Source organism: Lathamus discolor, chromosome 8, assembly GCF_037157495.1.
Source record: "Lathamus discolor isolate bLatDis1 chromosome 8, bLatDis1.hap1, whole genome shotgun sequence".
Taxonomy (NCBI): domain Eukaryota; kingdom Metazoa; phylum Chordata; class Aves; order Psittaciformes; family Psittacidae; genus Lathamus; species Lathamus discolor.
The window spans coordinates 536,709-559,562 of record NC_088891.1 but is presented as its reverse complement, the minus strand read 5'-3'; the positions used below and the strand labels follow the sequence as shown (position 1 = coordinate 559,562).

Here is a 22,854-nt window from a genome sequence, read left to right as displayed (position 1 = left end):
AACAGTAGTCACAGAATAGTTGAGATCGGATGAAATTCTGACAGCTCATCTTGTCCAACCCCCCTGTTGAAAGCAAGATCAAGTAGAACAAATTACTTAGGTCCTTGTCCAGTGGGTTTTGAGTGTCCTTAGGGATGGAAACTCCACAGCCTCTCTGGGCAGATTCACTCTGTGTTTGACCATCCCAAATGAAAAAAAAACAAAAAAAAAAAAAAAAAAAAAAAAAAAAAAAACAAAAAACAAAAAAAAAAAAAAAACCCCGAAAAAAAGCCCCACCAAAAACTAGAAGGAATCTCCTGCATTTAAATTTGTACCTGTTGCCTTTTAATGGGTAACACCAGGAAGTCTGGCTTCATCTTTTGTACATCTTCCTATGAGTCATGAATATGCATGATAAGACCACCCAAACCTTCCTTTCTTGAGCTTAAATAGCTCACCTCTCTCAGCTGCTTCTTGTATGTCAGATGCTCCAGTGCTTAGATATCTTAATGGCCCTTGGCTGGGCCTGCTCCTGTATGTCTTGTTCCTGTTGTACTGTGTGGAACATAGGAGTGGATGCAGTACTCCAGATGGATGCAGTACCACAGGTCTGTGCCTCAGAATACTTTAGAGGTAGGGCTCTTCATTCTCCACTTACCAGACCTGCTTGGACAACTAATGTCATTTACTGTCACGTTTACTTTAGATTTTTAACAGAGAGGGTAAATTGGTTTTGGAGCATCTTGCCTGAGCATGCAAAGTCTTCTCTAGTGACTTACTGAGTCTCAGACTAAACAGTGAATCTTCTGACCTGGAAGATGTAATTATGATAGCAGAACTACTAGGCAGAGTTTTTGCCTGTGAACTGCACAGCTTGGAGTAGGTGACTATTAGAGGTACTCCTGATTTCAGAATCTGTTTATCTAATTCACCTTTCATATAATATGGCTCTGAAAATTGGGTTTAATTGTTCTCTTTTGAAGTGTTTAGCAGCAGGATGACTTCTGGGTTTTTTTGCAAGCATTGTCTCCTGCTGACGTGTCTTTCTATCTATCTCCCCTGAAGTGCAATGCAGCATATCAGTGTCTTTTAATTGCGGATCAGCATTGTCGAACTCGGAAATACTTGTTGTGCCTTGCCAGAGGGATTCCTTGTGTGTCTCATATCTGGGTCCATGACAGCTGTCACGCTAACCAGCTTCAGAATTACCGGAATTACCTTTTGCCAGCTGGTTATAGCCTCCAGGAGCAAAAATTGCTGGAATGGTAAGTGCCAAATAACCATGATCTGAGTGCACAGGCTAAGGATTTAATCAGAGAGTACTGAAGATGATCCTAGTACTGCTCCCCATGCCTTCCGTTCATGTAAGAACAGCACTTCCATCTCTTTCCGTGGATTTACAGTGACCTCTAATGCCAAGGTACATTTGTGTGCCATAATCACAAAAAAGTCTCCTGGGAAGTAAGAAAAAATGTCAGTCCCCTCATGAGGAAGGCAGAATTCAGGCCAGGCTTTCCACACACTTGGCTGACTAATCACTCAGAAATGGATAAAAGGGAGCAACACTACTGCAATTGCCTTTCATTGGTACATTTTGAAGCCAGTTTCTGCATTTTCTGTAGTCTAATCTAGTAGGTCTGTTCTGAGAGAACAGTTGTCACGTCAGACTCTTTAGGCAAGGTGAAGGGTGGACAAAAGCAATTTCTAAATCTCTGTGAGATTTTGGGCAGAAGACTGAAGCCAGCCTACTCAGCCCTGTCAAAGCAGAGGCATTTTGGGTATGCATATAAAAGTGGTTCAGGAATAAGGAGGAGCTTAACCTAATTTTGGATTTAGGCTCCTGCACACATACCCCACCAATATTGTCTACTGTTTTACTATCCATAAACAGAGGATAATTGTTCCAAGTATTTCAGGAGGGGGGTGGTAAGAGAGCAGGTCGTTGTATGCAAGATACCCAAAGAATTCCCATATTCAGAGAATTTCCATATTCATATGGGAGCCAGTCACATAACTAGAAGAATTAGACTGTGGTCCTCAAATAAAATCTCAGGCTACTGGATATTATTAGCAATCTCCAAATCTCTTCTTTACTCTGCAGGCATCCAAGAGAAAACCCGTTCCATAACCTGAAGGTTCTTCTGGTGTCAGACCAGCAGCAGAACTTCCTGGATTTGTGGTCTGAAATTCTCATGACAGGGGGAGCAGCATCTGTTAAACAGCATTACTCAAATGCTCACAACAAAGGTACTCATTGGCCAGTGTCTCGGGCCTAGAAGCCAGGAATCCCATGCCATGGGATCCCATCCCATGTCTCTAATATAGTGTAAAACCATTTGGGATGGTTTACAAGGCCTTCTTTAAGCATAAAGGAAGGCAAAGTGCAGAAGTTAGCTCTCTGCTTGAATATAATTTAGGAGGTGACATCTAGAAGACCTGCCTTCCAGAGGAGATGGTGCAACAATTCAGGACATAAGCCTTAGCTTCCAGCCCTATGTTGAAAGGGGAAAAGAGGCAAGGGTTGCTCCTGGACCTTCTGTAGGTCACTAGAATTGTGCTCCCTCATCCCTCTGACTTCAGCTGTCTCTCCATCTCCATATGGGAGGTAGGCCCTAGTACTCACAGCCTGAGGTCAGGACTCATGATATCTAGTCCTGCCTGTCATGTTGGCTGTTGGTTTTCTGTTAAATTTCTATCAACTAGAGGGAATCTTTTACTTGAAAGGTGCAGTGTAGAATGTACAAGTAGAGCATGTCTTAACTTTTACAAAAGAGAATTCCCTGGCTAGGAATGAGAGGACATGGAAGAGCTTCGCAGTGGTGAAACAAACTGATCTCCTGCAATGAAGATCCTTTTTTTCCCTCACAGATCCCTGTCTTTCTTCCTGTGCAGATATTCCTTTGGGTGTTTATGATGTGGTGGTGACTGATTTTTCCTGCCCAGCTGGTGTCTTGAAGTGTGCTGAAGCTTTACGACTGCCTGTTGTCTCCCAAGAGTGGGTGATCCAGAGCCTTATTGCTGGGGAGAGAGTAGGCTACAACAACCATCCAAAATACAAACATGACTATGCCCCCCACTAAACAAAAACTTTGCTTTGCTGTCCCACTGTTGTGCAGACTGTGTTTTAATCAGGTTTTAAATGTTTGTGTAATTGGACAGTGTGCATGGATTACTGTATATAGTTTTATCTGCTGGACTTTTATGATTAAATAAATGTTCAATCTCTTGTGGTAGCTGCTGGGATTCCTCATTTATCTAAACTTATTCCAGGACTGTGCCTCCAAAGGAGGACAAATAAATGCTTACATTTCTCTGAGCTGAATACTGGAAGCAGAGTATTAGAGCTAAAGGCTAATACAAAATCAATCATAAAGGAAGGGACAGGGGTGTTCCTAACTGGCAGCCTGTATTTAAAAAAGTGAATACCTTATGACGAAGTTCAGGGCAGGAGCACTTGTTTCTTGGAAGAACAGCACGATGTGTACCACTCCACTTTGCTGCTGGTATTTTTAATTTCAGCAACATGTTGCTGAAGTTACAACTTGCTCCATCCCTGGCATTGTCCAGTCTTGGGAGAGATGGTCTAGTGTGAGGCATCCCTGCACATGGCAGGGGTTGAAACTAGATGATCTTAAGGTCTTTCCAACCCTAATTATCCTCCAATTGTGAGTGCCTGGTGAGAACTTGTAGGACAAAGAGGTATGTTTTGGCTACCTCTCTTTTTTTTTTTTTTTTTCACTGTTGTGACTATATAGGTATTGACCTGCCTACTGGCACTACCTAAGAAGAGGTGCAGACACAGGGACCTAGGACAACTGAACTGCTGGGAGACTGATGTATAAAGAGTAAGTGCTGGGTAGCTTTGTTTATATGGTAATGGAGTAAAAGTCTACTTCTAAGCTGCTGTATTCACAGCCAGGCACTTTATCTTAATGATCAATGTGCATAAAGATAAAAGCAGGAGTTCAAGAGTTCTTCACTCTTTACAACCTTTTATGTTTACCCAGGCCTCCATCCAGCCTCCTTCAGAGTCTTCAGTCCCCTGCTTCAAAAATGTAAGTTTTTCTTGAGGTGTTTTTTTACATTTATTGTTTCCTAGCTCAGTCACCTTCTGACTGTGTTGGTCTGTAAATCCCACATCCAAACTTAACCCTTTCTTAGTTTTCTGACTTTTTCTCCACAGTCACAGGATTTTAAATTCTGCATCAGGCACAGTCCAGCCACAGGCAGCTGTAGTGTGCTGAAGATGACAGCCATTCTATTTGGCTGGCTGTTGTTAGTGTATCTGAGAGTGCATAAAGCATCTTTTTCCCCCCCAGGCACACATAACTTTCTCAAGAGCTGCAGCTTTAGATAGTGTGAAAATACCAACACCTTGAGGGCAAGGGTGGTTTCCTGGTAGCCTCTGTGTTCAAACTGGGAAAGCTGATACTACACACCCCAGTGGCAGACTGGAGGAATGTCTTCTGCCATTCATCCAACTGGACTTTTACTGCAAGATAGTCTGTTTTAGCAAGACTAGGAAATCTTGGTTAAATGCAAGAATTTCCTGCCAAACACTGCTTTTCATGGAACAGAATGCTGTGCCACTCTAAGCCCTTTGCACCTGGGTGCACACACTGACAATATTCTTCATAATTGTGTGACAAGATGGTTTTATTTTGGTTCAGTAGGACAGTCACTAGTAGCATTTAGAGCTGGCATCCTGAGTGTTTCTCCCCAGTTTTAGTTCTAGCTCTTTCATGCCAGCAGAGGGAGGTTTGTGTTTCGAACAGGGCAAAGCTCCTACTTCGGTCTTGATGGGCATAACGTTAGCACACAAAATCTATTATGTTTTATAGAGAAAGCATATGACACCACTACTGGCTCCTTTACCTATACAGATATGCTAGAACAATGCACTGTATGAGAAGAGATTCCTTAAAATCCTTCTTTCCTCCCCTTTTCCCTCAGGCTTTTAATGCAGTTGTTCCATTTACCTGCAAGTCTGTATTTTATTAGCAGACATTGTGTACTGTAAAGCAGCAGAACTATGAATGAAGCTATGGCTCTATTCAGAAGTCAAGAACAACAGACCACTTCCCTCCATACTCCAGCTTGCAAGAGGTCATAGTCCAGCTGAAGAGTCAAGACATAGTAATTCTTGTTACTTTTTCACTTTCTGAAGAGGTACAGACTGCCTCCCTAAAAACATTTATACATACATGCAGGGCTGTATAAAGCGTAGTTTTAGTAGCTTGGAAAACATGGAGTGGCTTTCTGCAGTCACAGGGCAGCCTCACAGTAAGTGGCACTTCCTGCCAATTCCTTCTGAAACAGGGCTTCATCAGCAAGAGCCAGCCACAAATTAACACTCAGTTCAGTGCAAGCTCTCCAAGGGCACAGTCTCCACTGCTTAACATGGCATGGGTCACGGCCTGAAGAAAAGGTCAGTGCTTAAACCCCAAAACTGCAAGAGAAGGGTAGATATTAAAAATACATGCTGAAAGACACTCTATCAACCCACAATCAGCATTTTTCAACCTGTATGAGCTAGCAACTAGTTCAACTTCATGCTAAAACAAACTTGATGGGGAGAAAGCATAAAAAACCCCAAAGTTCACTCATGCTGGTTTGTTACTTTTCTGTCATAGTGTTTATCAACACTTTGCTCTTAATTATTTCGGCTTCCACAATTAATAAAAATTACTTATGATCATTTAGATCACTTTGTACTTCAAGTACCTCAGGATAATGCCACAGACAACCATGAAGATATTCGTACCTGCCTAAGGTTCCCCCAGCTTGGGTGTAGTATTTGTTGTAATCCAAGCGTAGCAGGAGTTGAGCTAAGTCAGAATTTATCTGATGGTTCCGAACACTAGAGAGAATCTTGAAGAGAAGTGATGACTGACGACTGAATCCCTACAAATGAGAAGAAGTCAGTTCTGGGCAGGCACTCTCAAGAAAGAAAATAAGCTTTTCCTTTCTGTTCCTGTTTAAACAACCCTTTAACATCCTGAAGAAAGGTATCACTGTAAGAGAATTGATGCTTGTGTTCCAGTATAAGGTAAGGTGTCAACCACCACAGTTATTAGTGGATAGGTATGCAAGAGGAGGAGCAGAATCACCAACTGATAACCACCTCCTTTTCTATTCCAGTAGGTTAATTTCTGTGGGGTTTTTCCTGTGTATAATTAAGTGTTGATTAATTAAAATCACTGCAAGTACTCATATAGAAGGTTTCAGCTTAAACTCAGTCCTGTTCTACAGCTGTTAAAGCCAGTATGACTACTTAGGCAAATGTTTGCATGGGAGAAGAGTAGGTCCAGATAACCACAGATTCACCTTCACCAAAATACTGAGTTGTGCAGCTCCCCGTTCATCCAGTGGGCCCAGATTCTGACTGACCAGAGAACAAAAACTATGACAAAGATCCAGAATTTCATTTAAGCAGTGGAAAACCTGCAAGGGATAAAAGCACAACAGAAGTTATAACGTACGTTTAAACAGAGGTCAAACCCAGAAAAAGCTGTTCTTAGTATCTGAAAAGTCGCAGCATTCATAATTAAGTTATTGCTGATACCATGTTTTCCAATCGGTAAGGAAAATGTTAGAGCACCTGTAACATTTTTGGAAGGTTTTATATGGAGAAGGACTTATATATGATGCTGCATCTTCCCCTCCCACCCCCAACCTTTTCCAGACATTACCAGGGTAAGAGTGGCATAAGCACTAAGATTATAGTAAGATTTATATGTCTATATAACATATAGACACAGAAATTGAACACTGGCTTCCCTATCCAGCCAGCAGGCCTTCACTGCAGCTTCAGGATTGAGAAGGAAAAACAAAAGCACAGCCAGAGCTGTTGGTCAAGGCTTTGGTTTCACTTTCACAAAACTTTTTTTATCAGTTGATCAAGGTAACTTACATTCAAGAGTGTAAGAAAGCCCAAATGGCTCACAGATCTAACTACTGGAATACTTCAAAGTTTCAGGCTCTTTAATAAGTATTCTGCCACCTTCATGCCACAGCCTGAGAGCAAAATAAATGAACCAGACAAGATCTCGGATATTGTTGTGTTTCACTGATAACAACCTTCTTTGGGAATGTGTTTGTGAGGCTACGTGTTTAATAAAAGTACTAGCACCACTGTAACATGTTTTTACTAAAACAACAATAAAAAAAGTACCCTTAAAGTCCACTCAGGAATATCTCAACTATTATTATTCTCTAATGTGGGAGTAAGAGAGGGAATTTTTCCTAATCTAATGCATTTCAGAATGAGTCCCTCAGGAATACAGTTCTCAGCTTTATGCTTGAAACTTCTTTAACGGAATTGCTTGTAAGAAAAATAGAGCAACAAAAGTTCAAGTTATTAAGGTTAACTGAATGAGAAATCTTGATTTAAAATGCCTAGGAAGGCATCCACATTCAGCAAGTGTAAATTAAAGTATTGCAATTCAATTATCTGTTCTAGTTTATACCTGCTTTATTTCTAAATGCTTTATTTTTCTGCAGAAGGCTATCAACAATCTGAAAAAAGATAGTTTGTTATTCCTGTTCAAAAGGCATGTTTCTTAGGGCAGTTGGAGAATTTGTAGAAAAAGGTGGAATCAAGACCTACTTACAGGTTTTAGGAGGATGAAAGACTGAGCCAACAGATTACTTAAGAAATGATCATGAGCCAATCGTATACTCTCAAAATCTCGTGTGGCATTTATCTGCTGCAGCAGCTGTGAGAACTGAGATTCCAGTACATCCACCTGGTATGTAAAAAAAAATCTCATTAGTATCTTGAGGAATGGGAGTACTTCAGATCAGACAGTAGTTTTGTGTAAGAAACTTGGCTTTCCTTATTGGAAATTTCCTTATTGCTGCTCTTATGCTAGAGGCTGAGGATCACCTTCTCTCTGTGTCCTGAATGGGGTATTATATACAACAGTAGTACATTAAAGGGGGACCCAAACAATTTTTGATGTCTAAGTATTATCTAAATAGAAAGAGGTCACATTCTTTAAGATAAAGTATTGAAAAAAATATATAGCTAGCATGTAAGCAAAAGGTACTTGATGGTAGTAATCTCTGAATTTTACACTGAGAGATACCATCTGGAATCTCTCAACAACTACTGCAGTGCAATAGCTCAGCTGGATTACTCTGAATAATATAGGAAGCTGGGCCCCTCAATTCAGCTATTATTGCTGTTAACAAAATGATACCTAATTTTCACAAATCCATGCTACTATTAACAGCTGTTTACATTTGAAGTCTTTTTTTTTTTTATTTTTACTTCAAATGGTCAGAATGTGGCTTTTTAATTCTTAAAACCAAACAACCAAAAAACCCACACAACATTTGTTATTTAAATCAAACTGGAGTTCACTTAATGGGGCAAGGAAAGAAGCCAGGATGGTATCTTAACTGGTATCTTAATGATGTTACTTCAGAGATGACTGTGGCTTCTCACAAATGTTTAGTAGCAGCAGCAGAGGGCCCAAACTCCCGCACTTCCAGTAAAACTCAATGATTCACAAATCCAAAGACTGTAATTGTAGCCCTAAATCTGGGAACTCAGAGAAAGTTCTAGAGTTGTTCCAAGGGAAATCCCGATTTCCTTAAGGTACAAAGAATCTGAAATCTTAAAGACAGAGCTTCAATGCTCACTCCATGCATTTCTGACTGTTCCTGATTAACTGATACAGTTTTCCTTTCTCTATAATCCTGACCTGCAGATAATACTGAAGATTGTCCACAAGAAAAGCCATGTGATCCCTCAGACGCCATTTGATGGCATCAGTTCTGTTAGATTTCAGGTGTTTGCGCTGCATCTGGAGAGCCCAGCAGTGCTGTAGCTCAGCCTGGACTCGTCGCACACTCAGCAAGTATTTGAATACAACATTGTACCTACAGCCAAAAAATACAAAGTTGTTTAAGATCAAAATCTTCCTTGGGTGCAGATACTGAAGCAGGTAACAATGCAAGACTAGAAAAAGAAACAAGGTGGCTGCCAGCCAACAGACAGGATAGATCAAGTCATGGCCCATCTCAGGGTAACAGATTTCTGTTTCTATTGATTACTGACCCCAAAACCACAAAGTTAATTTCACCATAAGGAGGGAAGAGCTGACACTGTTTTGTCAAAGTAGCACCGTTCACAAAATCTGTTAGCATCTTGGAGGTCTCACTGTCATTACAAGTACTCTCAATATGCGTAAGTAGAAAGAATCATCTTAAAAGTTTCAAAGAGCAAGATAAAAGTACTGTAGCTCTACTTTTCTCTCCATAGACAGGAAGAAAACCTGCAACACATTAGTAAGTGCGTGAGATCAGGAAACCTGTAGCTGAAGATATAAAGACCATACCTAGTACTTACTTCTCCAGAACAGCAGGAGTAAAGAGAATGTGCAGTGGCCATTGAACTTTGTAAGAAAGGCCCAGAGCTGCCCATCCGGATGGAGGGGCTTCACGTGGAGATAACTCCCGGGAAGGCCCTTCACGAGTCTGAGAAGTATCTGAAAACAAATGAGGTGCTGAATTAAGTCATCTTCTTAGTCAAGACAACCATGGCAAGGAAGAAAAGGAGAAAGAACAGAATTTCTTCTTAAGAGCCAAAGCAAGCTGGGCCATCACATGTAACTGCAAAAGGATCAAAATATTTCTTTAACTTCAGAGAAAGATAAGTAATAGGACTTGAAAACAAGGTCATCATCTCCCCTCTTAACTCACTACTGAAAAACAAGCAGGTACCTTTATGTTCCTTTCCATGATATTCAATGGTTAAGTGAAGCAGAGGAAGAAGGTTGTCATCATCTAACAGCACTTTATGAGCAGACTGCTGAAATGCAACGTTGACATCTAACAAAGAAAGAGCAGATACCACACAAGATGATGCAGCTAGTGCTAATTTTGCATTATTTATGCTTAACCATAAAAGGCAACACTGACATGCTATTTTCAGTAGTTTCAAATATGGAGAGAAACCTGCCATCTGAAAGTTTCTGATGTTTACAAGTGCTCTCCTTTCAAAACTAATGACAACATCTAGAGGATGACAGAGCTTTTCTGTACTAATGGCTAACCATTTTCCTGCTATACCACAGCAAAGACAGCTCAGTAAACAAGTAAGTAACACTCACCATGTTCAGTTACAGCTGTAGGTGGTGTTTTTAACATGTGCTGTGCAGTGTCAATGAAGGCCTGAAATAGTTCGCCTCTTCCCAAAAGGTAAAAATCTTTTATAATCTGTGGAGATATTTTTTGTGTATATAAGCATATGTAAACCTGGACAGAAATATTAAGCACCCTAGCTGATAGCATCTATTTTCACTATTGCTTGGACAACTTCTGCCATTTCAAAACACAGCTGGAGAGCTCTGAATTTCATCCAGTACCCAAAAAGAAAGAAAGAAAGGATAATCTGCTTTAGCAAAAACAAGCTAGCAGTTACATTACCTTTAGTTGTCCTAGTAAATCTGATTCTTCAACCATCAGTTTCCAAAGATGCTAGTGAAGAAACAAAAAAAACCAAACAGAAGAAACCTCATCTCAGATTTATCCAAACCCATTCAGTGAGAGCAGTATCTGTCTTAAAATACTTGAGATGCATACAAAACAGCAGCTATGTAATGCACAACACACTAAGAATCCTGTGCATGAGCAGTCCATGCTAGCAGTTAGAATACTCAAAGTATTTCAACAAGAAACCCTGCCTAAGAAACATGAAGGCCTGTGACAAAAAAAAAAACCAAACCTAAATTCTGATTAAATCAGTTTCACCCCAGCTTTGTTCCCACTTCTCTTGCCTCCCCACCTTCTCAGGCTCCTATCCCAAATGAAGACTAAAAATTGCCAAAGCAAAGAATTTGACCAGTGAAATAGCATCTGTCATGCTGAAAGCATGATGAGAAGTTCTGAAGTCATTTGACTTCTTTCCCCCATGAAAGCCCACAGTGTTTGTTAATGTCCTTTAGTCATTAGAAGTTGGGGAAACACGAAGCTCTAAGCCCGGTAAGAACATGAAATCTGCCTGCAGCTTTCACACACTTGTTCAGTCACTCTTTCTAAACAGCCCCCTCCATCCCAGCCATTCACAAATCTGAACTGCTTCTCAGCTTGTGTGGTAGTTATGTTCCTGCTACTGTAGTAGTGGGAACCTCACCTCAGCAACAGTACTCCGTATCCAGTCAACCACCGATTCGAAGTCCACCAAACTAAAGAGCGGTTGCTGCTTGAGTCGATGTAGCTCTGCTGCAAAAGTGTCCTCCTGGTTTTTTAGGATGGAGCCTGTGCAGCAATGAGAAAAGTGTTTTGGACAACAAAAAGAAATACCATTTGGAGAAGTGCAGACCCCTTCCAGCACTGTGGGCAGAAAGACTGTTCAGGCAGCATCATCTCAGGTCTGGTGGGAAATGTGAAGTTGAGGAGGCCTCAAAGTACAAGTATCAAGCTACAAGATTACTACTGCAAGTACAGTTACAGTATAAACATTTGCCATGGCTGTGCTGTGGTATCACTAAAAAACCGGAATATTTTCTATGTAAATGATTTCCAGTTACAGCCCTTTTTTTTCTAGAACTGATCTAGTTCTTTGAACTAGAACTTTTTTGCCACATTAAGCAGTTAGTTTGGTTCTTCACCTACCCCCACCCCTTTCAAATCTATCTACTGCTTGAACTTAGGGATTTATTAATTTTTTTTTTTAAACCAGCTAATCGAGAATCATAGAATAGTTAGGGCTGGAAAGGACCTCAAGATTCTTTTCAACTCACTTCTTTGCAAGAAAACCTTCTGTAAGGTTTTCTGTGGAGGACTTATATGTGATGCTGCATCTTTCCCTCCCACCCCCAACCTTTTGCAGACATTACCAGGAAAACAGCGATTGGCATAAGCACTAAGATTATAATAAGATTTATATGTCTATATAAGATATAGATACAGGCAAAGAAAGGCCTTTTCTTGCCTTACAAAAGGCAAGAAAACAGTCTAATTTAATTGGTCCATTGTTCTCTGCAATGTCACTCAACTCCCCACAGTAGTACTCCCCAAATGGTATAGGAATATATTTGAAGACCATCTCCAATGTAAACTCCTCAGGCATCAGCTGGAACTGCCTCCCTCTTTCTGTCTTAAGGAAGAATCTTACTCATTTGTTTTCCATAGCAACCTTTGGAACCACCTTGCAATGAATCTCTTATGTTTGTGGATGCATTTTAATCCTGACACCATTTTGCAACTTACACACTCAGAGCAAGATGTGCCCTTGTGTCTGTCTGCACCTGTCAGGGATGAGGATGCAAGCTGAAAAGAAAGTATGCCTTTATTTATCCAAAGCAAATCACACGGTAACTCGGCTGCTGTGAACTTTGAGACTGTGTTTGGAAAGTATTATTATTTACTCATCCTGTTCTTACACTGCTCCCTTGGAATCAGTCAAAACACTGGGACCACCGCCTGTCCAGGCACAACCATCTGTATGTTCTGAAGAGTATCAGCCAATAGTCAGTGACTGTTGAGGAATTTGCTAATATAGCATTTTGGAATGTACTTGTCAGTCACTCATAACTGAGCAAAGGACACAAAAAAGATGCTCCTTACCTTTTCTGGTCAGGTTAACGTTTTGATTCTCAAACATCTGTACAGATTCTCCCACAAAAAGGATTTTCTCAGCAACCCGCACAGGAATGTATGAGGGCAGCATTTCTACTCGCAGAGAGAACTGTTTTAGAGATGGAGCTAACATGTTCTCCTCCTCAATCAAGCGCTGTCAGAGACCCCAGGGAAAAAAAAAAAAACAAAAACCAAATAAACAAAAAAACAAACAACCAAACAAAACAACAATGAAAACCTGCCACAAAACAAAAAACAAAACCATGTAAGATTACTCAATTAAGCTGCTTTGCACAAGGACATTTTAATGATATGCTGTTTATGTGAGGAGCTACTGCATTTCTCTACTACAGTGGCAGGTTGCTCCCTAAATTCACACTCTGGACATATTCTTAGCAGCCTCTCGACTCTCACAAAGCACATTTTTCTCCAGTAATGTCATGACCGTGTTAGGCAACATATGCACAACAAACGCTTGTGCAAGAAAGGTACCTGACCCAGCTGCCAGTAGAGTGCAAAACAAGTCAACACCCAAGCTCTCCACAACCTTTCCCTTGCAATTGCTCACACTACCACCTGTGCCTGTTTTGAGCAGATCAGTGTTTGCTGTAAGGAATCAGAAAAGAGTCAGTGAAGAGCAGGGTGAATACAGCAGTTCCAATGAATAGATAACAGCATCACAGATTCCACCCATAGGGCTTCCTGTCCAAGATTATGCTATGGTGCCAAATGGTATGTCTCTGTCCTTTATGCCTAAATGTGACCTGTTACAATATTCTGTTGATTTCCCATCCTACCAGCTCTCAATATATGTCCAGTCCACCATAGCTCACACTGAAGCAGAAGACAATGTATTTTTCTTCTTTTGTGCCCTAGGAACAAAAGGATGCCAAGCTACGACTTGCAGTCTTACCAAGTCCTGCAGTTCTCGTAGCTGTTTTCCTGTAAGGCCCCCAATTCCTAGGTCATCATCATCATCTTCAGGTTGGCTAGGGACATTCCCAGAAGAGGGGCCCTGTTTGATAAAAAACTCTTCATGTTGATCTAGTAGCAATCCATGCAGCATCCAGGCAGAGAGCTGCTTATACATGACTCCATGACACACAGCCAGAATCCTGAAGTCAAAAGCAGCACAATGAGGCTTTTCCACACAGGGATCAAGAAACCATTGTACATTATCCTGGAAAGTCCAGTCAGGCATTATGGCAAGTGCTAAGTGGCTAATGTGGAATTTTTTTTATTTTTTTTTTTGGAGAAAGGTGGACCAATCACTTGCAAAACTAAACTAACACATACTCTGAATATGCAGCTTTTCCACAGAGGTCTGCTAGTACAACAGATGTCTAAGTAAGCTTGCAGTGGCTTTCCAGTCCTGCAGTTTCTACTCAATTACCATTTCAGCATGAACACAAATTACCTTTTAAGTAGTCCAGCTTTCTCCCCAAGGACATACAAACCTAGCAAAACTCACTGTTTTTTGAAGGATTAAAACACAGTAATAAGTCTACCATATGCAAAACAGCTCATGTAGACCTCCAAAGAAGGAAAAAACACAAGGTCCTAACCTTCCTCAGCCCTAAGTCCAAAGTATGGAGAAAGCCTTAATTCCTGTCAGGAGTCTGCTTTAGATAAAAAATAGGGACTATGACAGTTTTCACTGCATGCTACTCCTACTTTTCTATCGTGCAAGCCTGTTTTGCATGTATCTTGCTGTATCTTAAATTATCTTACTGTTTTTACAGATAAAAGACTTTTACACTAACTCCAGTTACTACAGAAGAATGAAGTAACAGCTTTATTGTATCTACATACTTTTCAAGAGCACTGCGAACAGGAGGCAGCCCCCCACAGCTGTGTTTGTGGACTGTCTCCAATATCTGACATCCATGAATCTGCAGAAAGAAAACATGGTTAGAGTAGGTCTGTCACTTCAATTTGTATTGACCTTTTCAGACTTTTAAACACTATGCTTTCTGCTAACAGGAAAATGCCACAACAAGCTGCACAAGTCTTACAGAAAGACATATGTAACACACTCCAAGTAGTGAAAAATGAGGCCTACTATGTGTGGTTCTACACCCAGGCTTCTCTGAAGAATTTCCTTTAACAAAACCTGATTATCTGTGGATTGGAAACATCAGCTCTGCTTTTTTTTTTTTTTCCCCAAATGACAGTGGGAGAAAACACTCAGAGAATAAGTTGTATCCAGCAGCATCCCATGCTATGAAGTGTACTGTGATTCAAGTCAAAGACCATACTGATAATAAAGTCAAATCCAGGGCAAATGGATTTGCAAAGTAGTTATTCAGTACTTATACAACAGTACGGGGAATATGGCATCCATTACTGAAACCACATTCTTTCCTAGTATTAAAGGTCTGTAGTGGGGCAGAAAGAACTTCATCAGCTAACGAGGAAACTCGTCAAGAGAAACTAGCTACAATTTCACTGTACCTTCTGAGTCTTGATCTGTTCCACCATGACCATCACAGAGGGGAAGAGTAACTGAAACTGCAGAACAAGGAACAAAATATTGAATTAGGTTGCTATGCAAGGGAGAGAGAAAAACTACACTTGAGTAAATGTGGACAGCAGCTAAATGCAATAATTTAATGAAACTGTTACCTGTCTTTCTCCACAAATTAGAAACATGACATGACAATCTTTAGGAAGTATGTTGTTCTCCCTCCAGTGGACTGAGATTCATGAAGTTACTACATTTCAACTGAGGTTCAGGCTAAACACAAGCTGTGAGAAATATGTGAGGGACAAGGTGGAAGACCTAAGCTTTGTATCAAAGTGCAAGTGATCCTCTGAGCATGATTAAGGGACCACAAATGTAGAGGTGTTAAAAATAAATAGCACAACATGACAGACTAACATTTATTCTACCCACTTACTAGACTCCAGGAGTGATAAGAGTGACCGGAGAGCACTACCTGTTTATTAATATGACATACCTGGTCCAAGGAGTAATTAACATGTGAGACGGAAAGATGAGGGTCAGCCAGAAACTGCAAGAACAACAAAGCAATTAATGAAAATCGAAATCAGGTACGGATGAGTAAAAAAAGCACGTCTGCCTCCATTCCAAGTCTTCCATTCCCACAGCTCCCCCCTCTTCCTTCCCTCCCCCCCAAATTTTGGGCTATGTCCTATTTTAGGGTATAACAACCACCGCATGGCAACAGTACCCAAGATACTACAGCTACTAATCTAGTGGAAATTAATCTAAACCTTTACAACAGATAACAGAAGTCACAGTAGTCTGAGGCAGCAGTGGGCTCTGAGGCAGATGGGGCACTTACTGAATTGAAGCTAGAGGGAGCTTAACATTTATTAGAATAAAGAGTCATTTATAATAGCATCTCACAGGAATAATTTGGAAGACATTCCTGATTAGGAAAATACTGTCTCTTTAGCTGCTACTAGTTAGCATATTAATTGCAGAAATGACAACTTCCCACAACCTGTCAGCAGCAGGGCAGCATCTTGTTCCAAATCTCTCTCCTTTACCTCTTGTTCTAGGTCAAGTAGTGCCTGTCGATAAGGCTGCAGCACTGAATCAAGACCTGTGCAGAAGGCTCGCAAATAAATGCCATGTAACCCACTCTGGTTTTGCTGAGATGGATGATGGTCCTGAAACCAAACAATAACATCTACATCAGCTCCCTAGTGGAGCTTTAAAGAGTAATGGTGTTACTGTGCAATGTTACAGCAGCAGCCAGTGGCCTAAACACACTGGAACGCAGCTTAGGCCACCAGAAAGTGCCCAGAAAAACAAAACAGTAGTTTGCCACAAAGACAGCTGAAGCAGAATTATTTTGGGTTCTCCTATGGGCAGATGCAAGTGCTGGGAACCACCGGTAACTTCTTTGTACCCGAGCATGCCTCTTGGATCTCAAACCTCCGCACAAACCATGAGGAGGACTCCCTACAACACAAGGGTGAGCACCCCGTACAGGTCACAAACACCTGTGACTAGAATTCACTGCGGATTCCCGCCCCGACCAGAAATCGTCACAGTTTGCTTCCCCAAGGATGAGATCTTTCACCTGGGCCGCCCTCTGCCGCTCTGCGACCCCCCCACCGCACGGAGCTCGCTGCGGGACGCCCGAGTGCCACGGGCAGTCCGGCCGGACCCACGGCTACCCGGGAATGACAGCGGGCCGCTGCGGCGGCCCCACCTGCTGCTGCACGTGCCCCGTGTACTGCTCCACGAACTCGGCGAAGCGGATGTAGTCGGTGCCGAGGCGGCACAGTCGGTTCAGGACGCTGGTCTCGCTGGGGTGCAGGAACGGCAGCTCCTGGGACACCTGAGACGGGAAACATCGATGAGGGCAGGGGAACGGAGAGGCGGGTTCCGGGTCCGGCCCGGCTGTCCGCTGCCGCCCATACCTGCAGGCCACCGCGCTTGCTCCAGGTGAAGGCCGCCCCCGGGTACCCGCTCAGCGCCAGCAGCAGCTCATGGATCATCCTGCAGCGCCGCGCAGACTGCCGGGACACGCGCAAGGGCCGTCGGGAAAGGCAGCCCCAGGGAAGCACACCCTCGCCTTCCGGGGAGCAGCCGCCCCACCCCGCCCCGCCCCGGGTGCTGAGGCCGTCACCTTCGCCGCTTTTGGGGTGTGTTGGTGTTTGCTCGTCGCGGGAGGACTGCTGGGTAACGTGTGTGGTCGTGATGGTAAGTGCTGGTCTGGACGGTCCCTTCCAAAAGCAGCAAATCCGTAGCTTTCTTAGGGGCGTTTTTAGCTTTGGCATTCCTGAGAGGGTTTCTTTATCGGTTTCTCATATTATTTGTCAGTGTTGTAGGGGGAAGGTCCCTTCCAACTCAAACTATTCTATGATTTATCAGTGCTAGTCTTGCCTTTTGCCATTTATTATATGTTGCTTTCCTTCACTTTGTTTCTCTTTTAGTCAAAACTGCTTTCAAAATTGTTATCTAATAAGCCAGCTTAAAAAAAAAAAAAAGAAAAGTTACCTAATAAACGGGCTTTTAGCAATCTCATGTTAGGTTTCCTAATTTTGGGAGTGTTTTTCTTCATGTGCATGTTTACCCTTCTTCATTTGGAAGAAATTAGTGTTAAGTGTCGTAAAACGACAGCTCTCCATTTTAAATGTGTATTTGGTTCATCATCAGCTTGTAACAATGAGGTCTGAAATGCAGGAAGAACAACTTCTGTTGCATTCTCACAGGGATTAATATGTTCTTAGTATGTTGCCCCATTTTTTAAAGATGTTTTTCTTTTAGTACAGCCTCTGACATGTTTGCATTTGATTTCTACAACTATGTTTATGTGTAACTTCAGAGCCCCGACAGTATCATTCTATCATGTATCAGTATAATAAAACTATTCCTTTTATATTGACGAAGCATCTATTGCCTGGGTGTAGATTGAGGAATTTGGCTAGTATTTTTTGTTCATCATTGACATGAATATCACAATGTATAATTGGGCCAGGAAAGCTATATGCTGTTCCTGCTTTTAGGCAGCTGCACTTGAGGTTTAGCACTGTTGGCTTCATTCTTGCAGCACTGAAGTTTGTGGCAGTCCTTACCTTGTTTGTAAAAGGCTTTGGTTCAATCCCGTGCTGCTGACCAAAAGTTTTGTGCTAACAGGTGGGCTTTGATTAATGCTGAATTTAAATACCCTTTTCAGATGAAGCTAAGCATGCTACAGGTGTCTTATAGGTAGTTAAATATGTAGTAATGGCTCAATAATTAACCAAAAAATGTTTACTCTGTAAACACTATATGCATAATTTAATGGTGTCTTTGTACAGTACTGTTAATGTAATGCTTTTATTAGCGTAAATACATACTACATACTTAATCTGTTAGAGAAATCTTGGATCTAAACGCAGTTGTCTTCTACAGCTAGAAACTGAGCTTACAGCAGCATTCCTTCAGGAAAAGTGGAAAATCCCAAGAGTCTTCCCTGAAAACAGGGAAGAGTAAGCAGTGTGTAAAATTTATTAGAGCAGAAGGAACTTCCCGTTATCAAAGGTGGGGGTTATGGGGAAGCTAATTTTTTTGGAAGGCAGTGAATTGTGGGAAGTGAATCATACTAGGGATAAGATTACAATTAACCATGAAAGCAATTTAAATAAAGACACAATAGCTTTTTCATCACTGAAGCCCTGCTTTAGTGGTGAAAGTTATGGGTTTTATGTAGAGTATTTGGCATGTGGCTGCTATTGCAAAATTGGTCAGATGTTGCTTTGCTGTACAGTCTGTAAATCTGGCTCATCCCCACTTGCTTCTTCCAGCTGAGTATTGTAGTCTGCTCAGGACTTAAATTACTTTACTGGTTCTGCAAGCGTCTCTTTAGGTAGCCTACAAGAGAACAAATGGAGAAAACAAACCAGCATAGCAAAGTGGATAAAACGACAGGGAGTAAGTGTCAGAGACAATCTGAGAAAATCTTCAATTGCCCATTTTTTGTTTTGTTCTGTTTTTCTAGGTGGCTGTGGGGCTTCCTTGGACCTTACAGATCCTTCAGGAGAAACTGTACCTGGTGTGTGGTGAAAAGTACAGAATCTTCTAGTTCAAGAAGCCTTTTGGATAGTAGAGAGCTTGCCTATGTCATGAAGCAGGAAGGAGAGGATTTTATCATGGGCACACAGCATGTGGAGATGCTAAGTTGCCTTCAGAGAGTAAGTTAGTTCAAACAGGCTGTTCTAGCAGCCTGTTGCTGTGCCCTAGGATCATGTCATGACTATCAGCAGAACCGGGTAGGATTGGGATCTCAGGGCTGTGGGAGTACTCTGGGCTAGCTCTGAGAGTGCAGTCGTGTGCTGGCACTGAGGCAGTTGTGAGGTTATTCGTGTGTTTCTTGTGAGATCACATCAGTAACTTGTCTCATTTGACCACTATGATTTTGATCTAATGCTTGGAGCCAAAAGATAACTTTTGCCTAACATGCAACCAATACACAAAATAGTATAATCTAGTATATGAAGGATTGGACTATTTTTTATATACACACACATATATTTTCAATATATTTCATGTATTTTTCAATCTGGATTGCTACAGGACATTCCGACCTTGTAGGCACTGAACATGTAATTAAATCAGGTAACTGGAGAATTAGAGAAGATTGAAAATTAATAGGGGTCTAAAACTTACTAAATACTGTCCTGGGTTCAGGAGCAGCAGTCATTTTTCTCCTTCTTGGTAGCTGGTGCAGTGCTGTGCTTTTGACTTTCGGCCTGGGAACAGTGCTGATAACACAAATGTTTTTAGTTACTGCCCAAATGTTTTTGTGAGCCTCATGCTCTGCCAGGGAGGAGGGGAAGACGGGAGGAAGCAGAGACAGGACACCTGACCCAAGCTAGCCAAAGAGGTATTCCATACCACAGCACGTCATGCCCAGGATGTAACTGAGAGTGACCCAGAAGGGCTAGTGGACTGCGGGGTTGGACTTGGTATCGGTCAGTGCTCAGTCGGGCTGGGGGGGCGAGTTATTGGTTGGTGGGTGGTGAGCGGTTGTATTCTCTTCCCTTGTTATTTCCTTTACCATTATTATTATTGGTGGTAGCAGTAGTGGTTTGTGTTATACCTTAGTTACTAAACTGTTCTTATCTCAACCTGTGGGGAGTTGCATTCTTTTGATTCTCCTCCCCATCCCTCCGGGAGCAGGGGGAGGGCAAGAAGTGGGGGAGTGAGTGAACGAGCTGTGTGGCTGGGTTTAAACCACGACACAGACATAGAGGATAAGAGTTCAACTTATCTGGGATAAATGGGGTCTAAAGGGAAAGGTCATGATTGACTGTACATGATTTAGGTTCAAAAAATAGTATTAGGAAAAAATTATTAATAATGAGGTAGATCATCAGAATGAAAGATGCTAAGATGTAGAGTTGCAATAGACATGTTATTGCAGCTCTCCAAGAGTTTCATTTGTGCTACAGAGAGAATAGTCACAGCTTGGCTTGGAATTCTTAGTGTTAAAGGGGACTTAGAGCACATCCTACTCCATCTTCAGGCTTTGTTTTCCAGAAATGAGGACGCATATGAACAATTATTCAGTGGAAGGTTATTTGAATATGCTTTTATTTCCCAGTCTTTTTTGAACTGCAAGACTAATACTCTGGAAAGGCATGTGTGAAGTTGCATATATTACCCTGTTTGGAGGGGAATTCGAAGAGGTTACGTTTCAGTGGTAGCCTGCAGCTAGGTTATCTGCAAGTTACTGTAGAATCACAGCATCAAAGTCTTCAGGTGTTCTAAACATGTATTTTTTTCAGCACTATTGACAGAAATGATCTTTCTCATAAAGGAAGTGGCCTTCAAAAGAATAGATAAAAGTAGTTTAAATAAAAGACTGAATTTTGGAGCTGTTTCCCCTAGGAAGCCTAGTGATTAGGTATTAAGGCCAAGTACTCAGAATTTAATTTTTTTTTTACAGAATTAATTGCTCAAATTTTGAAATTAGAGAAAAATAGGTACCTCTGTAATGCTCTTTGTAAGGCTGACTGGTGCCTGTTCAACAGTAAAAAGAAAAAAGACAAGAAACAAGCAATAAATTAAACACACAGATACACAAACAACAGTTAGCAGAGACAGTAACAGAGGTCAGACATCTTCAATTAGGGGAGCTGTTACAGGAACCACTGAAATATAACCTTGAAGAGGTTCAAACAGGTTCTTTGATGTGTGATAATCGTGTTTTACATTTCTTATTGGAATTAGTGTGTAGGAAGAAGCAAGTTTATGAGAGGTTGTTGTTGGTTTTTTTTGTTTTTTTAGGTTTTTTTTAGGGGGATTGTGGGGTTGGGCAAAAAATCTTATGGGATTTTAGGGGGGAACAAAGTTTTGCACTCCACAGTAGATATATAAACTTTACTTTAAATGTCTTCTGCTTATATAACTGCAAAGTGGCCACATATGAAGTAATGCAAATAAATATTAATAATTAGAACTATAAATGATTGTTAGAAACCCTTTTGTTTTGTAATTTATGTCTGGCATTCACCTCTGTGTTTTCTGTCACTCTCCCTGTCATACAGACCCTTTAAAAAAAATCTGTAAATGTACTTTTCCAGGGACTCATGTAATCACTGAGGTTGGAAGAAACCTCTGGAAGCATCTAGTCTAGCCTCACTTCCTTAATGCAGGGTCAACTAGAGTGGGTTGTCCAGGACTATGGCTAATTAGGTTTGAAGTACCTCCAAGGATGGAGACTCCACAACTTCTCTGTGCAAATTGTTCCAGTGTTTGACCACTTTCAAAGTAAAAATGTTTCTTCTTATGTTTAAGTGGGCTTCCCTTAATTTCAGTCTGCTGCCCCATGTTTCTTGTTCTGTCCTCTCTGAGCCTCTCCTCATATGTTGGATGCTCCAAGCCCTTAAACAGCTTCTCAGTGCTTCACTGAACTTGTTCCATTATCTCAATGTCTTCCTTTTACTAGGGAACTGAACTCAGTGCTCTAGATGGTTTCACCAACACTGGGGAGAGCAGCAGGATCATCTCCCCTCCCTGTTGTTTTTCTTAATAGGGGTTATTGGTCTACCTAATTGCTTACATTTGTGCTTAAGTAGTAAACTTAACCCGTGGCAGTGAAATTCATGGGACACCTGGTGACATCTTCAGTATTCTGACTCTTGAACAAGAGTTAGATGAAGCAACAGTAACACTTTAAGCACTGAGGGAAAGGGAACTTTTACGGCAGGATTATTTCCTGTGGCAGTGCTGCTGAATGCTGCTGTTCTTGCATGTTTACGTTTTGAGGCACCCTGCTTCAAGCAGTGGCTAGCAAACGTTTCAGGGGAATTACTATGATGTGGTTGGCAGAGCCGTTTAGGTGGAAGGGCACAGCTGTGTCCGGCAAGGCTGGGTTTTGCTACTGGGGATGGCTGGTGCAGCTGGAAGCCAGGCATGAGAAGGGGGCACCGCAGGCCTGGCCCAGCAGGCTGCGGGCCGGGGACCGGCTGCTGAGGCCGAGTTGACCTGGCTGTGTTGTGCACATGATGGCTGGGCTGCTGGAGCTGTGTGTGTCAGGAGGCTGGAAGGGTGGAGAGAGTGGATGTAGGGTCATGATGGGGTTGACCTGTGCTGTGTCCTATGCAGCAGGGCTGGTGGAGCTTAGGTCAGAGCTTAGCTAGGTGTTATGGATGGGTCTGACAGGAAACGTCGGAGCTACGGGTGGGCCAGGGCCGTGGGGCCCGAGAAGGTACATGGGGACGCACTGTGAGGCTCGGCGGGCAGACGGAGGTGCGTCGGGGCTAAGGCCTGTGGGACGGAGCCGAGCTAGGCCGGGCACTGACACCGGCCCGCGCCGG

General features: G+C 42.0%; 3 protein-coding genes across 11 annotated transcripts in view; 2 read left to right on the top strand and 1 right to left on the bottom strand.

Moving 5' to 3' along the window:
* TP53BP1 (tumor protein p53 binding protein 1) overlaps positions 1-3,212 on the top strand; it is a 29,644-nt gene extending 26,432 nt beyond the window's left edge. For 3 of the 5 annotated variants that reach the window (XM_065689059.1, XM_065689060.1, XM_065689056.1), the window contains 3 exons: positions 1,045-1,244; positions 2,081-2,226; positions 2,848-3,212. In XM_065689059.1, coding sequence (XP_065545131.1) covers positions 1,045-1,244; positions 2,081-2,226; positions 2,848-3,059 — 558 coding nt within the window. In that variant the 3' untranslated portion in view covers positions 3,060-3,212. The remainder of the gene's footprint in view (positions 1-1,044; positions 1,245-2,080; positions 2,227-2,847) is intronic. The other 2 variants (XM_065689062.1, XM_065689058.1) reach the window with 1 other exon arrangement.
* A 1,405-nt stretch (positions 3,213-4,617) lies between these two features.
* On the bottom strand, positions 4,618-17,116 carry TUBGCP4 (tubulin gamma complex component 4). Of its 3 annotated transcripts, XM_065689072.1 has the most exons (18): positions 16,969-17,116; positions 16,758-16,886; positions 16,087-16,209; positions 15,531-15,584; positions 15,025-15,081; positions 14,383-14,462; positions 13,484-13,685; positions 12,559-12,724; positions 11,123-11,247; positions 10,417-10,467; positions 10,101-10,206; positions 9,712-9,819; positions 9,338-9,476; positions 8,691-8,868; positions 7,593-7,727; positions 6,307-6,423; positions 5,744-5,883; positions 4,618-5,428 (listed from the first exon to the last, which is right to left on the bottom strand). In XM_065689072.1, the coding sequence occupies exons 1-18, from the start codon at positions 17,044-17,046 to the stop codon at positions 5,416-5,418; spliced, it is 2,001 nt and encodes a 666-aa protein (XP_065545144.1). In that variant the 5' UTR covers positions 17,047-17,116; the 3' UTR covers positions 4,618-5,415. The 3 variants fall into 3 exon arrangements, with proteins under 3 accessions (XP_065545144.1, XP_065545145.1, XP_065545146.1); XM_065689073.1 differs by lacking the exons at positions 16,758-16,886; positions 16,969-17,116 and having other exon boundaries at positions 15,196-15,584; positions 16,087-16,130; XM_065689074.1 differs by lacking the exons at positions 16,758-16,886; positions 16,969-17,116 and having other exon boundaries at positions 15,196-15,584; positions 16,041-16,103.
* The window catches only part of IQGAP1 (IQ motif containing GTPase activating protein 1), a 71,082-nt gene continuing 65,250 nt past the window's right edge, over positions 17,023-22,854 (top strand). Inside the window, exons 1-2 of one of the 3 annotated variants that reach the window (XM_065689063.1) lie at positions 17,023-17,251; positions 19,032-19,085. In XM_065689063.1, the coding sequence (XP_065545135.1) occupies positions 17,038-17,251; positions 19,032-19,085 (268 nt within the window). In that variant the 5' untranslated portion in view covers positions 17,023-17,037. Of the gene's footprint in view, positions 17,252-19,031; positions 19,086-19,110; positions 19,225-22,854 lie in introns of those variants that run through there. The other 2 variants (XM_065689064.1, XM_065689067.1) reach the window with 2 other exon arrangements.

Excerpts from the sequence above, each read along its gene's own strand:
- TUBGCP4 (XM_065689072.1), bottom strand. The coding sequence starts at position 17,046 with ATGATCCATGAGCTGCTGCTGGCGCTGAGCGGGTACCCGGGGGCGGCC. Across the intron at positions 10,207-10,416 it reads ATTTACTAGGACAACTAAAG|ATTATAAAAGATTTTTACCT; the intron begins GTAATGTAACTG and ends ATATCTCCACAG. Across the intron at positions 9,477-9,711 it reads TCATGGAAAGGAACATAAAG|ATACTTCTCAGACTCGTGAA; the intron begins GTACCTGCTTGT and ends ATTTGTTTTCAG.